Here is a 15965-nt window from a genome sequence, read left to right as displayed (position 1 = left end):
CTGGCTGAAGCTCGAGTGGCATCAACCACCTCTGCCCCAGTGTGGCTCTTGTCCCCTAAGCAGTAGTTTAACCTTAAACTACATAGAGGGTTTTTTACTGTAAGAGCAGCAAGGATATGGAATTCCCTTCCACAGGTGGTGGTCTCATCGGGGGGCATCAATAGTTTCAAGAAAATATTATATAAGCACCTGAATTATCGCTACATATAGGGATATACAATGTAATACTGACATAATCACACACATAGGTTGGACTTGATGGGCTTATGTCTTTTTTCAACCTCACCTACTATGTAACTCATGCTTGTGTAGCCCCTTGAACACTTATGGAGCACCACTGGTTCAGAGGACAAATCTGCAGAAGAGGCCATAGAGATAGGAGAAGAGGAGGGGGTAAAGGAGAGAGCTATGGCAGAATCACAACTATCATTATGGAGGCAAGGGGGCGGAACAAGCTCCAACAATACTGAACCCTGTCCTGCATCCTTCCCAGCTGCCAGCAGAGTTACCCAGTGCACCGTGAAGGAAAGATAACATCCCTGCCCATGCCTGCTAGACCATTAGTCAGCGGTAATATACACCTTACTGCTGACCGCCCTGTCCAACAAGACAAAAACGTTGCCTTCCACATGCTGGTAGAGAGCCGGAATGGCCTTCCGTGGAAAGAAATTGCATTTTGGAACCCGCCACTGAGGTGCAGCACATTCCACCAATTCATGAAAGGGGGGAAAGTCTACCAGCTGAAAAGGCAGTAGTTGCAGTGCTAGCAATTTGACCAAGCTAACATTCAGACGTTGAGCATGTGGATGGCTGGGACCGAATGTCTTTTTAAGGTTTAGCAACTGGGATAGGGAAATTTGCCTGCTAAAATCAGATTGTGTTGTACTGCTAGAAGATTGGCTGCAAGTATTTGGGACAACTATTGCTATACCTTTATTCCTCTAAGTGCAGGTTTTTGAGAGGACTGGAGGTATAGTAGGGTTGGAGATCCCAGGTGAGGAGCAAGGAGAAGTCCGCCTTTTTCTGTGATGTGGGTCTTTCAAGTGCTGTTGCAAATGGACGTTGCCTTATGAGTTTATGTGAAATCTCCTTTAATAGCTGTAAAATATTGTAATTATGAAAATATTTAGCTTGTATCTATATAGGGAGGAACATAGTATCTTCACAGAAATCTCTGGTAGACCAGACAAGTCGGTACCTAGGCTTGTTTATTCAACCAATGGGATCCAAAACTCATTGTTTTACACATATTCACGCCAAAGGATCCCATGCTGGGATATGCAATGAAGAGAGGCCAACCCATAATAAATATTTAATTTCCCGAGAAAATTCAAGTTAATCTCCTGCTCAGAATAGTCACAAGGATTTGCATTAAAGGGGGCTGACTTATGCAATGTATAGGGATTGCTCACAAATCAGAGCCACAATATGCCAACCAATGAGGCATCAGCCTGTAATGATATACACAGATTAGATGAGAGGGAAACACACTTTTATGGGAGAGCAGCAATCAAAACGGAACCTTGGTGAAAAGGGTAATTATGGGAAAAGTCAGCATTTTACTTGTAAATAAATATGTTTGTAGATTAATGTTTTAAAGCATATACTCTGTATTCCTTCATGTGATTCTCTTATTTTAACCTAATATTTACTTCCTTGGTGTGTAGACTATAGATAGATGGTTGTGTATTTCAACTAGCACTCACCAATAAATGTTGTTATTGTGTTTAAAGCTTTCACTCATGGTCAAATAATTCTCATTTAATCCAAATCATATCTGAGAGATATTAAATCTCAAATATAGTACAGACTGCATGGGAGGTTGCCATATGTCTGGTCAAGCATGTGGTGCCCTGTTTTGACCATGCTTGATCTGCTTTAGACATAGGTTGCAAACAGCGACGGTGCGATCTACTGCACACCTATCAAAAAAGCCCCACACCAAGGAACTTTTCAAAATTAGGGGGGAGTCAGCAGTGCCCTGCACCTGTGAAGCTCTGCGGTGTGATGCAGTAGGGTGGCTGACCTTTAGATGCCCCCTAGAGAACATCCTGCCTCTCTTTCTTCAGGCTCCCAAGTAGAGTCAGTGACCTCATCATCCCCTCCCTCCTTGTCACTGGAGAAAACTTGGCAGTATGCTGCAGCGTTGGTAACATAACTGCCAGTTTCTTGTCCTTCTTGGGCCCCCCTCTCTCTAAGCTCAACCTGGGAACCAACATCGGAGCCTTCAAATCACTGCGCATCCTCCAGCAGCATGTACCCGACACTGTGGTCAAATAGTTTGAAGGACTCCTCTGTGCATCATGGTGGGGCTACAGAACAAAGGCGTGACTGTGGACAAGGAGCCGGTGCAATAGACCGCTTTGGCAGCTGCATAGGAAGGCAAACTACTCTGAGCCTGGTTGACAGAGGATGAGGAGGATGAGGATGGCTTTGTTATCCAGTCCACCAAATCTTCTGCATGTTCTGGCTCAATAACATGGCCAGCAGCAGATAAATAGGACAAGCATGCCCCACAGCCACCTGCAGAGGATGCACCATGTCCAAGACCAGCACCGTTGACTGTAGACACAGAGCCTGCTTGCCCTCTTTTATTGGCCTGTGTGCATCTGCCTCTCCTTGGTGGACTTCCGGACATGATGTATATTTTGTTTTGGAAAACCACACTGCACTGTATTGTGTACTGTGTACACCACCAGAAAAGTAGCAGCAACTGCACTATGGCTGCACTGTATTGTAATTAAATTTTTTGATCTAATATTTCACAGCAGGGCCCATTCCTGCGCCCAACAAGAGTAACTGTGAGGGGTTACAGTGTTGTGGCACCACCACCAAAGGACACATTTTTCCGCCCATGTTTAACACGGACATGTAATTACAGTAATATTTAACAGTAGGGCCTGTTCCTGCACCCAATAAGAGTAACTGGGAGGGGTTACAGTCTTCTGGCACCACCAACACCTAAGGCCCAATTTTCTGCAGAGTATATAGGGCAGGCCGTATAGTATATATACTTCTGTTCAGAGTATATAGTGCCTGGGGGGCCCTCCCAAGCCATTTTTTTTAAATTTGGGTGCGGTGTTCCCCTTAATATCCATACCAGACCCAAAGAGCCTTGTAATGGGCTGGGGGGGGGGGGGGGGTGGCTGACCCATGCAGTATTTCTCAATAATTTTTATCTGCCAGGACCCGACAATACCTTCGCGTTTTAAATTACTTTTTTTCCTTTAGAAATGTAACTTTACTGTGGTATTGTTCAAAACACATGAAAACTGTGCCACTTTACAGGCATACTATAGACACCCCCCAATCACGATAATTATAGGAATATTTCACATATTCAAACAAACTTTTTGGCATGTTCGGATTTTCTGTTTCGAACCGAATCGGGGGGTGTTCGGCTCACTCCTAATATATATATATATATATATATATATATATATATATATATATATATATTAGACTGCATACAGTATATATATATATATTAAATACACTGCCTGCACGCCACTAACTAATCTGCCTGCCTAATCTAGCTCAATCTATCTCCATCCACACATTATACAAGGCTGGTATGTAAGCAGCCTTATATAGTGTGGGGCAATTCTGGCTCTCGCAGCAGAGTGGGCTGTGATTGGCCAAAGCATGCAGGTCAGGTGCATGCTTTGGCCAATCATCAGACGTCAATGCACTGAGAACTTGCTGTGCATTATGGGGCATTCCACGGTGCTCGAATTTGCTGCGAATGCCCCATATGTTCGGTTTGTTTGTGAGCGAACGACTCAACTCAAACATCGGGCTCATCCCTATGGGGCAGGAAGTAAAGAGAAGTCACTGTAATAGGACACAGATGGCAGAAAAATTCTGACAGGGGTTATAACCCTCCCTTACTCTATCCAAAATGAAAAAAAAAGGTTTTTCCTTTATTTCTACTTTAAAGGGAGCTGGTAAATGTAACTCTTTGAATGAATCAAACAGTCTTAGCCCCTGTACACACGGTCGGAGATTCTGCCAACCAAATCCGTTGGATTTTGTCCGTCAGATTTAGTCTGACGGATTGTGTCCGAAACTGTTGCATACACACAATCGGACTAAGTTGTCGAAAAATCTGATCTTTCAGAACGTGATGACGTAATTTTGTTACGATGGGACTAGATTAAGGCTAGTAGCCAATAGCTTTGATGTAGGAATTTGATCTGAGCATGCGTGGCACTTGGTCCGATCAAAATTCTCTACACATGATTGGATTACGTCCGACCGGCCCAGTTGGTTGGGAAATATTTCCAACATGTTGGAAAATTGGGTCCGACGAAGATTCAAACGGAATCAGTCCGATGCATACCACACACAGTCGGATTATCTGACGACACGGTCCGATAAGACGCATTCCGACGGATTCTCCGACCGTGTGTACGCGGCATTAGATCTCCTGTAACTTAAGAATTCTGTTTTGTTGCATGGGAAGCTCTCATTGAAGATCAGACTTGGGAGTCTGGAATTGTGCAAGAATCTGTGGTGGACTTTGATACAGGTCTTGTACTATGCACTTTTACAACAATCAGATCACAGTTTTTGGGGCTCATTTAAGCTTTTTGGACACTTTGATGTAGCATTTTTATGCATTTATTGGCATTTCCGTATTTTCATTATTATAAGGTTTCTCACATTTGTTTTTTTCTTCATAATTATTCATAACATTTCTTGGTTTGGACACATTTATGTTCACAGATATATGTAACAGGTATATGTAACTCAGTTGGAGTTATGTTATAATATATCAGTAGTGTCACACGTTATTTATGTTATTAATATCTGAAGTATCCTTTGCAGTGGAGCTGTGCTCACAAGGGCTAACTGTGTGTTTAGTCTAGGGGAGAATTTTTTATTTACCCGACACAAAAATGTTATTTACCCGATCCTCCGCTTCCACAGTATACAGTGCCAATGATGCAATGGACTGTCCTTTGGCATGCTCATGCCCTGTGCAAGGTTATGGACTCTGCATCTGTCTTGATGACATCAAGAATTTAGACTCCATTGGGCAGAAAGAGCCAGGGACTTAACTAGTGCATAGGACATAGAACGGAAGACTTTGGATTGGCTGCACACCCACACAAAAATGATGATAAGATTCCTTTATTGAAAATGAATAAAACCAATGGATGCATAGGACACCTTCTGTGCCTATTATGAGGAGTCCCTACCATTTGTGCACATGGTATCTGGATCTGCACACTTACTGTTAACATTATGAGGGGTTCCCACCATCTATGTGCAGAGTTCCTAGGTCTGCACACCTGCTGTGCTCATTATGAGGGGATCTCATCATGTCTGGATTAAGTTCCTGGTTACGTACACCTGTTGTGTCCATTATTAGGGGTTTCCACCATCTCTGTGCTGAGTTTATGACTCTGCCCATAGAGGAGGGCTGGAAAGGAGTCAGGAACTCACAACTGGGCTCTCCAATGAATATGCAGCCATCAGTGATTAAGCCAACCAGGCAGTTTATATATTCTTTTGGGTGGACAGTCTCTTAAACATTTCAAGTTGACCTTCAGGTTCTGCAAAGCTGCTCATGGTGCTTGAACAGTTCAGATATTTGACCGTTTCAGTGAGATAATTATATAGATAAAAACACAAATCTGGTATGATACTGGATTACACTTTATTATTCATATTAGCTATGGGGTCATCTGTGAAAATAAATTCCATGTGGACACCAAGGGCTCAGGATGATAGTGTTGGTCTGTCATCGATGTATCTCACTCCACTGTAGGTTTATTCTGTGGATGGTTAAAAAAAATGACATTCAATAATCAAAAAACATAAAAAAGAAGTGTTAGCAACAACTGTGCATGCAATAAAGTCTCAAAATAATAAATAAATATGTATATTTCACAATATGGCAGAGATCTGAAACTCTGTCATCTATAAAGAAGAAATGAAAAGAAAATATGTATGCATACATACGGTACATATAGTATTTATTGTACTCATTCTCCTAGGGTGGTAACAGCTGATTAAAGAGAAATAATTTTGAAACTCGGAGGGTACTGTACAGATAAATCACTTCTTGTCGATAAGTGTCAGGGCTGGGCTCAGCCCTTCTTTCTCAAAGCTGGCCACTCAGCTGTCGGCAAACTGCCAGCTCCTATCTCTCCACAGTGACTCACCTGTTGATGATATCCTGCTCGTCAGTCCTGCCTAGTTAAGCCGTCCAGTCCAGATGATCTCTGCCTTCGCCTTGATCACATCTCTAGAGACGCTATCCTGTGTTCCTGTTAACCGCTTCCTGACCAGCGCACGCTGATATACGTTGGCAGAATGGCGCTGGTGGGAAAAAGGGCGTACGGGTACGTCCCAATTAAGAAGCGGCACTGTAGGTCCCACGGACTCGATGTCCACCGGGTGCCCACAATCGTGCTGCGATCGAAAGGTAGAATGGGGAGATGCTTTTGTAAAAAAAGCATTTCCCCATTCTATCTAGTGACAGGACAGAGATCACTGCTCTCTGTCATCGAGAGCAGTGATTGTTGTCATGTCAGTGGTAGCCCCTTCCCCCCACAGTTATAATCTCTCCCTTGGGCTCACCTAACCCCTTATTGCCCCCTAGTGGTTAACCCCTTCACTGCCAGTGTCATTTAGACAGTAATCAGTGCATTTTTATAGCACTGATCGCTTTATAAATGACAATGGTGTCCCAAAATAGTCTAAAAGATGTCCGATGTGTCCGCCATAATGTTGCTATCCTGATAAAAATTGCAGCTCACCGCCATTACTAATAAAAAAAATGAAAATAAAAATGCCATAAAACTATCCCTTATTTTGTAGACGCTATAACTTTTGCGCAAACCAATCAATATAAGCTTATTGCATTTTTTTTTTACCAAAAATATGTAGAAGAATACATATCGGCCTAAACTGAGGAAATTTTTTTTTTATATATTTTTGCCCGATATTTATTATAGCAAAAAGTAAAAAATAATGCTTTTTTATCAAAACTTTTTGTTTATAGCGCAAAAAATAAAAACCGCAAAGGTGGGAAAAAAAGGACATCAATTTTGTTTGGGTACAACGTCACATGACCGTGCAATTATCAGTTAAAGCGACGCATTGCCGAATCACAAAAAGTGTTCTGGTCAGGAAGGGGGTAAATCCTTCCAGGGCTGAAGTGTTTAAAGGCTTGATTGGTTGACACTCCTTCTGGCTCCAGATCCTGCTTGCTGTTCTACTATGCTCATCTCTGGCTCCCTGACGCTTTGGCTTGTCTAACTATCCGTTCCGGTTCCTGAATACTGGCTATGTTTTGATTACGTTTGCTCTGTTTACCCGTTTTTATTATTATTAAACAAGTGTGATTTAACTGTACTTCTGTTTCAGTCTGATTCATGGTTTCTGACAATAAGTGCCTGTCAATGCTACCTATCAGTGCGCATCAGTACCACCTATCAGTGCCCATCAATGCTGGCTATCAGTGAATATTAGTTCCGCATATCAGTGCAGCCTCATCAGTGCCTCTTCATCAGTACCACCTCATCAGTGCAGCCCTTTCAGTGCTTCCTCATCAGCGCACATCAGTGGAGGAGAAAAATTACTTGTTTGCAAAATTTGTTTGCAAAAACTGAAAAGAAAAACTTATTTTTTTAATGTTTGGTAGCAAAACATAAAAAAACCCAGTGGTGATTGAATACCACTAAAAGAAAGCTCTATCTAAAAAAAAATAAAAAGATACAAATTCAAAGTGTGACAGCACTGAAAGCTGAAAATTAGCCTAGGCAGGAAGGGGGTGAAAGTGCCCGGTACTAAAGTGGTTAAAGAGACCCTTTCTCTCTTATACACTTTCTGACCCCAGCTCTACCTCTGCCTTCTGTAGTGAAATCAGCAGGAAGAACACATGAGAGCACCTGTGGACCCAAGAAATCAGTTCCAAAAAGTGTTGTTTTCCCATTGGACTTCGGGAGACTATTTCTCAGAAATGAAGTGTTCTTCCCTAGCCCCGGTGGCAGGTAGACCTTTTCTTGGAAAGCTCACTATAGAAACAGGGTTCTTCTAAGCAACAACTGCTTATATGATATTCTCTGGGCATATCCCATTCTCAGCATGGCAAGCAGTACAGCATGGTGGCGTACCTGCTCTGTTTCGTGATTGCTGCATGGCCTGCTATCTAATTGAGCATTTTTAAAATAATGCAACTATGGGTTATTATGATGATGCTGGAGTATAATGGTGATGATGCCCAATATTACAATGCTTTGGCCACTAGGGACAGATTTATAGTGATACAACAACTTATACAAATATCCTGCAATACCCCACTCCTACCCCAGTTGACTGGCTAACCTTGGTATCAAACTGACAAACTCAGTTAGCATAGCCACACTAGGCACACCAAGGCTGGGGTTAGAGAGAATGTAAGAGGTACCTTGCCCGCTCTGTCAGTGCTCCTACCACCAAAAGCTACAAGTATAAAGCAAACTGTCACCCGGGCCTTTTTTTTCTTGAAAGCTTTTAAACTGGTGCATTATATTGTTTTTTCTTTATTATTTTTTGAAATCTTTCAATGCATTTAACAAATAAGCATCTCACATTGTTATGTTTGGAGACTGCTAGACTTTCCATTAAGAGCCTGTTCACACTGAGGCAGCACGACTTTCAGCGCGACTGCCTCAGGCAACCGGGATCCGACTTTAGCGGCGGCTTGTGAAATGACTTCTGTATAGAAGTCAATGCAAGTCGCCCCAAAAGTCGTACAGAAACCTTTTTCTAAGTCGGAGCCACTTGAGTTGCTCTGATTAGAACGGTTCCATTGCATAGAGCGGGATGCGACTTGTCAGGCGGCTACATCGCCTGACGGGTCGCCCCTGTGTGAACCGGCCCTAAGAAAGTCTAGCACTAGCTCTGAATCTGTTGATTCTTTCTTCAGCTGTGTGTTGTACTGTGATCTCCAGCTAATCTGGTCTATTTAAGCCAGCTTTCTAAAAAGCTATTTATTTTACAGAAAAATTACCATTCCCTTTCCCAAATGTGTCAAAATTAAGCATTTTGAGAAAAAAAAAACTCTTATATATTTTATTGCTATTTGAGATATTTTTCTCTCCGCAAAAGAAAAAAAAAGAAAAAATTTAATGCAACATGACACAAATAATATAAATAATATAATATACATTTTTGTATGTGGAGGGTGTCCAACTTTATTCTAATGCCGTGTACACGTGGTCGGACTTTCCGGCAAAAAGAGGTCAGACGGAATCATTTCATCGGATATTCCGATCGTGTGTGGGCTTGATCTGACTTTTTCTTTTGAAAATTCTGACGGACCTAGAAATAGAACATGTTTTAAATCTTTCTGATGGAATCAATTCCTGTCGGTAAAACCGTTCGTCTGTATGCTGTTCCAACGGACCAAAAATAACGCAAGGCTATTGGCTACTGGCTATTGAAAATAAATGTTTCTAGTTCAGTCGTACATGTTGTACATCACCACGTTCCAAACGATCAGACTTTGGTGTGATCGTGTGTAGGCAAGTCCATTTCACCAGAACTGCATCAGAAAAACTGTCAGAGTTTATTCTAACGGAAAAAACGGTCATGTGTATGCTGCATTAAAGTTATTTTATTATGGGTTAGGGCTGTGTTATGCATCTATAAATTTAACCTATTTGACTTAAATTAAATCTTTTACTTTCACAAGGTTTTAATTTTGTGAAAAAGGCACTTTCAAATACATACGTAAATTAACAAACAGACTCCAGCAGGGTAGGCCTGCTGCCCTAGTGCAAGTAAAAATTCAAACAGACAGTAGTGCAAACAAAATAATGACGAAAAAAAAAAAGTTCAGACATCCTATCCCTTTGAGGCGATAGGGGCCAAGTGAGAAACCGAAGGGTAGCGCCCTGTGAGGAGCCCGTTAATAGCATCTGTCTGGGGGAGCAACCATAAGACCCCCCCCCCGACACCCCTAATAGGGATCTTGCTGTGTCAGGGTAGGGGTGCAGTCCCCCGGATCCCCCACCTCCCACAAGGAGAGAGTATCCAGTGGGCAACGCACAGGGAGCTCCCCAAAAAGAATTCTGTCTGTATGGTAAACCTGTCATTTATTGCTCTGTTGAGGTACTCATAAGTAAAGTGATCTAAAGGAATAGAAGAGGAAAGAAAGGATGAAGAGAATAGGACAGAGGGGCAGGGGAGCTACTTCCGAAGAGGAGTGAAAGGGTGTGAAGCTAGGTTGTCTACCACTCAGTCAGAGAGGGTAAACTCTATGGTTAAGGTCGTGACTTCTGGGGAGAGCCTGGGGGCACTCCCGGCAGTAGGGATATTCCCATGTACCGGGCCCAAGGATCCCACACCTTTCTAAATTTAGGTGTGGTATCCAACAGGATGCCTGACAATTTTTCTTGGGACATAATCCAGGATATCTTCCTCTTCACTGTGAGGAGAGAGGGCCTGGGTTGTTTCCAAGTGGTGGCAATCGCAATTTTGGCACCTAAAAGGATAAAGTGGGTCAGTTTCTGAACGTTTATAGGTAGCGAAGGAACAGGAGCATTTAGCAACGCAACCTCAGGAGTTCTGGGGACCCGGCAGCCTGTTACCCTGAAACTCAAGATAAAGATTTTATTCCAGAATGATCGCAGCCTAGGGCATTCCCACCAGATGTGGACCATGGAGCCACGAAGTTGACACCCTCTAAAACATAAAGGGTTTGCCGTGGGATAAATTTTGGCTAACTTGGCGGGAGTGAGATACCACCTGGTTATCAATTTAATACTAGCTTCCATAAGTGAGATGTTTTGTATCCCACAAAAGGATCTGGCTAGGGCCGTCTGCCAGGTCTCCAGACTGCCGGAGGTTTGGAGGTCGGTCTCTCATGCTGTCATATAAGGGGATTTGCCCGTTGGGACAGTGAGGGCAGAGTAGATTACTGATATGCCGCCCCTCTGCTCCCCGATTCTACCGCACCAGGTTTCGTATTCAGGAAAAAGGGGAGGAAGGGGCTTGTTCTTCCAAAGCGAGTGTAAAAAATGAGATATTTGCTGGAAGCGAAATCTCTCTGATTCAGGGAGCTCTAAGTGTTCGATACAATGGGCAAGGGAGATTGGTCCCTTTAAGGTAAAATAATGTCCTATCCGGTATAGTCCCTTGTCCAACCACCATTTGAAGGCAATAATATTAAGGCCAGGAGGAAAATCAGGATTGCGAAAGATGTGAGCCAGGGGGCTTATTGAGAAGATCAGGGACAGCTCCCTGCGAAGGCCGTCCCATAAGGAGCAGGAGTGGGAGAGGGTGGGAGACAGGATGGGTGGCCTAGCTTTGGAAGGGCACCACAATAGATAGTCTAGCGTGAATGAGGGTACGGAACAGCGTTCAATGGACATCCAGTCCGGTTTCTTGTATTTGGAGTAGATCGTGGAGAGTTGGGTCAGGCGGGCTGCGAGGTAATATTTGTGGAGATTAGGTAGACCCAACCCACCCCTGCGCCTGTGAAGGAATAGTGTGTTTTGAGGGATGCGATACCCCTTGTTACCCCATGTGTATTTCAATATCTTGTTTTGCAGAGATCTAAGATGGTCCTTTTGAACAGGTATGGGAAGGGCACGAAAGTAATATAAGATTTTAGGAAGGAGGGTCATTTTGATGGAGTTAATCCGGCCAAGCCAAGATAATTCGTGTTTAGACCATGAACAAAGGTCAGCTTCCAATTGTCTGTATAGTTTAGGATAATTTTGATTATACAACATCTCAGTCCTAGGTGTAAGCGAGATACCCAAGTATTTGATGGCAGTGTCACTCCATTGGAATGGGAAGGACTGTTTGAGTGAGTTGGCGTGGTGGGTGGGGAGAGATATATTTAGTGCCACAGACTTAGAGTAGTTGACTTGTAGTCCTGAGATCTTGGCAAAGTCGTCCAGGACTCGGGACAAATTGGGTAAGGTGGTTAGGGGGGAGGTAAGGAACAGCAGTATGTTGTCCGCAAAGAGCCAACATTTGTGTGTTTGGTTACTACACTGGACTCCTCTGATGTCCGTATTATGACGGACTGCTATTGTTAGCGTTTCAATAGCTATTGCAAATATGAGGGGTGAAAGCGGGCATCCTTGTCTGGTTCCCCTAGTGATGGGTATGGGAGTGGAGTGGTAACCCTGGAGTCTAATTTGGGCCCTCGGGTGAGAGTATAAGGCCTGTAGCAAGCCAAGGAAGTAAACCCCAAATCCCCACCTTTCAAAGAGCTGGAAGATGTACTGCCAGGAGACCGAGTCAAAGGCCTTCTGGATATCTAAGGAAAGAAGGAAGCCGGATTGTTTGGGTCCCCCCTCCCAATTGGACTGCAATATGGAGATAATGTCTACCGCCCTCCGTATTTGGTCTGGTCCCTGCCTGCCAGGGATAAATCCAACTTGGTCCTTGTGGACGTAGCGCCCAATAAAGGAGGCCAGCCTATTGGCCATTACTTTCGTGAGAATTTTGAGATCATTGTTAATGAGAGATATGGGTCTGTAGTTACTGACATCCTCCAAGTTCTTATCGGGTTTGGGTATGACCGTGATGTATTATGTGTTTAGGTGGGGGTCTAGGAGGCTTCCGTTAGCTTTGTGATTGCCGAGATTGGCTAGGTGGGGGGCTAACGTGTTAGCAAAGGCTTTATAATAGGGGATCGAGAGTCCGTCAGGGCCTGGAGCGGAACCTTTTTTGAGGTCCGTTATGACTCCCAGAATTTCCTCTGTCTGAATGGGGGATTCAATTACTTGTTTGTGAGTATCCGATAAGACGGGAATGGGGAGTCCCTCCAGAAACTGTGGAAGAAGGTTAGTTTTGGGAGATGAAGGGCTGCTGTAAAGAGAAGTGTAAAAGTCCTGAAAGGCGTTGAGAACTTTGAGGAGGTTAGAGGTGAACGGGTGACCTGTACTTCTGATCCTAGGGAGGGTGCTTAACTTGGTTCTAGGGGAGAGTCTATTGGCTAGGAGTGTGCCTATTTTGTCTGCCTGTGTATAAAATTTGTGGTCGGACCACCTAATAGATTTTTCAGCTTTCGTGGTTAGAATAAGGTTGAGTTCTAGTCGAGTCTTGTCAAGCAAGGCGGTGGGAACTCGGAGAGGGTCCTGTTTGTGTATTGCCGTTCACGTTTAACCTCCAATGTCTGGGGTGTCTCCCACTCGATCCCCCGAGGACCGTCAAAATTACCAGGGAGTGGTCCGAGACCACCGTGTCAGTGATGTGAGCTTTAACAACCCGGGGCAGGAGCGAAGTAGGTACAAGAATGTGGTCAATCCTCGCATAGGACTGATGTGGTGTTGAAAAGTGGGTGTAGTCCCTCTTCGAGGGGTTTAATTCCCTCCAAGTGTCGGACAAGCCATATGCATGGAGCAATTTGGCAACCCGCAGGCTTGCTTTAGAGGGCCGGGTCAATCGAGAATGTAAGGGAGAGGATTTGTCGAGGCCTTGGTCGAAGGCGACGTTAGAATCCCCTCGGACAATAACTGTCCCTTCTAAATGAGGGGCAAGGGTGCGCATCAGGAATTCAAAAAATTTGACTTGGCCTGTGTTCGGGGCATAGTAGGAGACCAGAGAATAAAGGTGATCTCCCACAGTGCCCTTTAGAAGTAAAAATCTGCCCTCCGGGTCCGCCATTTCAAAGCTTTTGTTGAATTTACACGTTTTGGCTATCAGTATGGCTACCCCCTTGGTTTTAGATTCTGCGTTGGCGAGATAGAACTGGGGGAAGTGTGCGTGAAGGAACTTGGGACTATACCGGATAGGAAGGTGCGTTTCCTGAAGTAGAATCATATCCAATTTCAGGGACTTATAGTAGTCAAGAACTTTTCTGCGTTTAATGGGGGAATTGAGGCCCTGGATATTGTGAGAGGCTATCTTTAGCCTAACATCCTGGTGATCAGTCATGGAGCAGAGGGGGAGCCCAGCATCTGAAAACGGCCTCACTTACCCAGTTAGTGGCAGAGCTCCCAGCAGCGGTAGTGGGATTATCGTCCTGTGATGTTCTCGTTGAGTGTAGCGCCGACTGGGGGTGCCAGGACATACCTGAAAAACATGACAGTGTCAAGCAAACAATGCATAGAAGTAGCTCATTATCTAGGGGGGAGACAGAAGAGGATAGGACAAGGAAAGAGAGTGTTCCTGGGAAAGGAAAGAGGAGATCAGGGCAGGAGACACCCCCCGAAATCCTAAGAAAGGTCAATGATAACAACTGACCCATAGGGTCAGATGTCCCGACCCTCAGGCACCCGAGAGAGACCGAGGGTGGGGGAGTTGCGCAAGTGGTCCCTCACAGAACCAGGGACCCCCAGACGGGAAGAATCCCGAACTGTTGACTTATTAACAAACAAATAACGATTGAACGATAACACCCCAGTACAGGGTCAGAGGGCGCTGATCACCCCTAGTATATTGAAAAACAGAAAAAGAAACATATCCCCAAATGGGGCTTTTTACCAGCGTGTATTACCTGAAAAAACTGATATATGTATGAATGTGAATGAATGATCACATATAGCGAATAATTAATAACAAATTTTTATTGGTAAAAAAAGGGGAACAGGTGACATAGTGGTCAAGAACTGAGCTCAACTATGTAGATAAAAATATAACAAGTTGTATATGTGAACAAAGATACAATCATCACATAAACATAATTAATAAAAGTACAAAAGATAAATGATATATAGACCCTTTACGCGTTTCGACCCACTCGGGGGTCTTCTTCAGAAGGATTTTTTTATCTATATATAAAAGAAGGAAGGAAAAAAGTAGGCATAAATAAACATTCATGCATGATGCACTGTACTAGACTAGACAACCTCTGCTGTAGGCAGAATATACATCAAACAATGCACGATTGCACATTTAACAGCCAAATAGTATATATTATATGATAAATACCTAAATTGTTCACATATGGAGTCCTCTTTGGAACACAGAACTGAAGTCCGCTACTTCTCTCGTATCCCTCACAGATGCATCACACTTGGGTAGTTGGGAAAAAAGCCGCTAACTTCGCCCAAAAGGGGGGAAGTAAGGGAACTAGGTCCGAGGGGTAAGTGACTTACAGGGGGTCACATCCCTATTACACCCTCCAATAGGAAACAGTGGAGGAGAGTATAGGTATAGACGATCACAGGTGAAAAAGAGGGACAACCTACAATAAAAAATATAAGAGAGTGAAAATATATCGATATGTAAAAAAAAACCCTATATGGGGACTATCGCCTCTTGTGTGAGGAAATAGAAAACATACCCATATATAGTATTCAAAATACATGGGTATGAAAATATACCCTATTGAGTAACATAGGGTATTATGCCACGTATAGGGTGCTATATCAAATTAGAAAAGTGTTAAAGGACAAAAGGTTGAAAATACCCACAAGGGGTCAGAGGGGCCCAAAATCAAGAATCAACAGCAAAAGGTACCAGTGAGGAAAGGGAAAAAGTGAAAAAGTGAAAAATTAAAAATAAAATAAACATGTGCCAAAAAAAAGGGGGGGGGGGGCATGCCACGACAAAAAAGTGATGAGAAAAAAGGAAAAAAAAAAAAAAAAAGGAAAAAAGAAGAAAAAGAAAAAGAGAGAGAGAAGGAAAAATATAATAAACGAATAGAAAGATGAGATGGTGGTAGGAAGTGCACCAGTGCTGCAGAGGCTATTGTGTCATAACTTAACACCAGTGATACTAAGGTAAAAAATATATATATACCTGTATATAGTTTCAGGTGAGTGCACATAAAGTGCGGGGCCCGATGAGGGCGATATAATAAAAGTGAAGGAGTATAAAAAAACAGTAAGCTTTGCAGTAAAGCCCCTCACAATCCCATGTAATCGTGGGGCAGAAGGGGTTTCATATCTGCAAGTGAAAGATGATATCATAATTATGCTCCTATAAGCAAAATTGAATATAAAGTAATGCAGTGTAGTGGTGAAACATTAGGAATTAAATAGTGCAGTAACTTACCCTGACAC

At 43.3% G+C, this 15965-nt stretch overlaps 1 protein-coding gene across 4 annotated transcripts in view; it reads right to left on the bottom strand.

Moving 5' to 3' along the window:
- Positions 1-5646: 5646 nt before the first annotated feature.
- Positions 5647-15965, bottom strand: part of LOC143989249 (uncharacterized) — a 175207-nt gene continuing 164888 nt past the window's right edge. For 3 of the 4 annotated variants that reach the window (XM_077489321.1, XM_077489319.1, XM_077489322.1), the window contains 2 exons: positions 13937-14031; positions 5647-5783 (listed from right to left, as the gene is read on the bottom strand). In XM_077489321.1, the coding sequence (XP_077345447.1) occupies positions 5763-5783; positions 13937-14031 (116 nt within the window). In that variant the 3' untranslated portion in view covers positions 5647-5762. The remainder of the gene's footprint in view (positions 5784-13936; positions 14032-15965) is intronic. The other variant, XM_077489320.1, reaches the window with a different exon arrangement.

Source organism: Lithobates pipiens, unplaced genomic scaffold, assembly GCF_037356315.1.
Source record: "Lithobates pipiens isolate NorthernLeopardFrog02 unplaced genomic scaffold, aLitPip1_a1.2 Scaffold_18, whole genome shotgun sequence".
NCBI classification, from domain to species: domain Eukaryota; kingdom Metazoa; phylum Chordata; class Amphibia; order Anura; family Ranidae; genus Lithobates; species Lithobates pipiens.
Note: the sequence above shows the minus strand (reverse complement) of the source record. Positions and strands in the feature narration are given on the sequence as shown.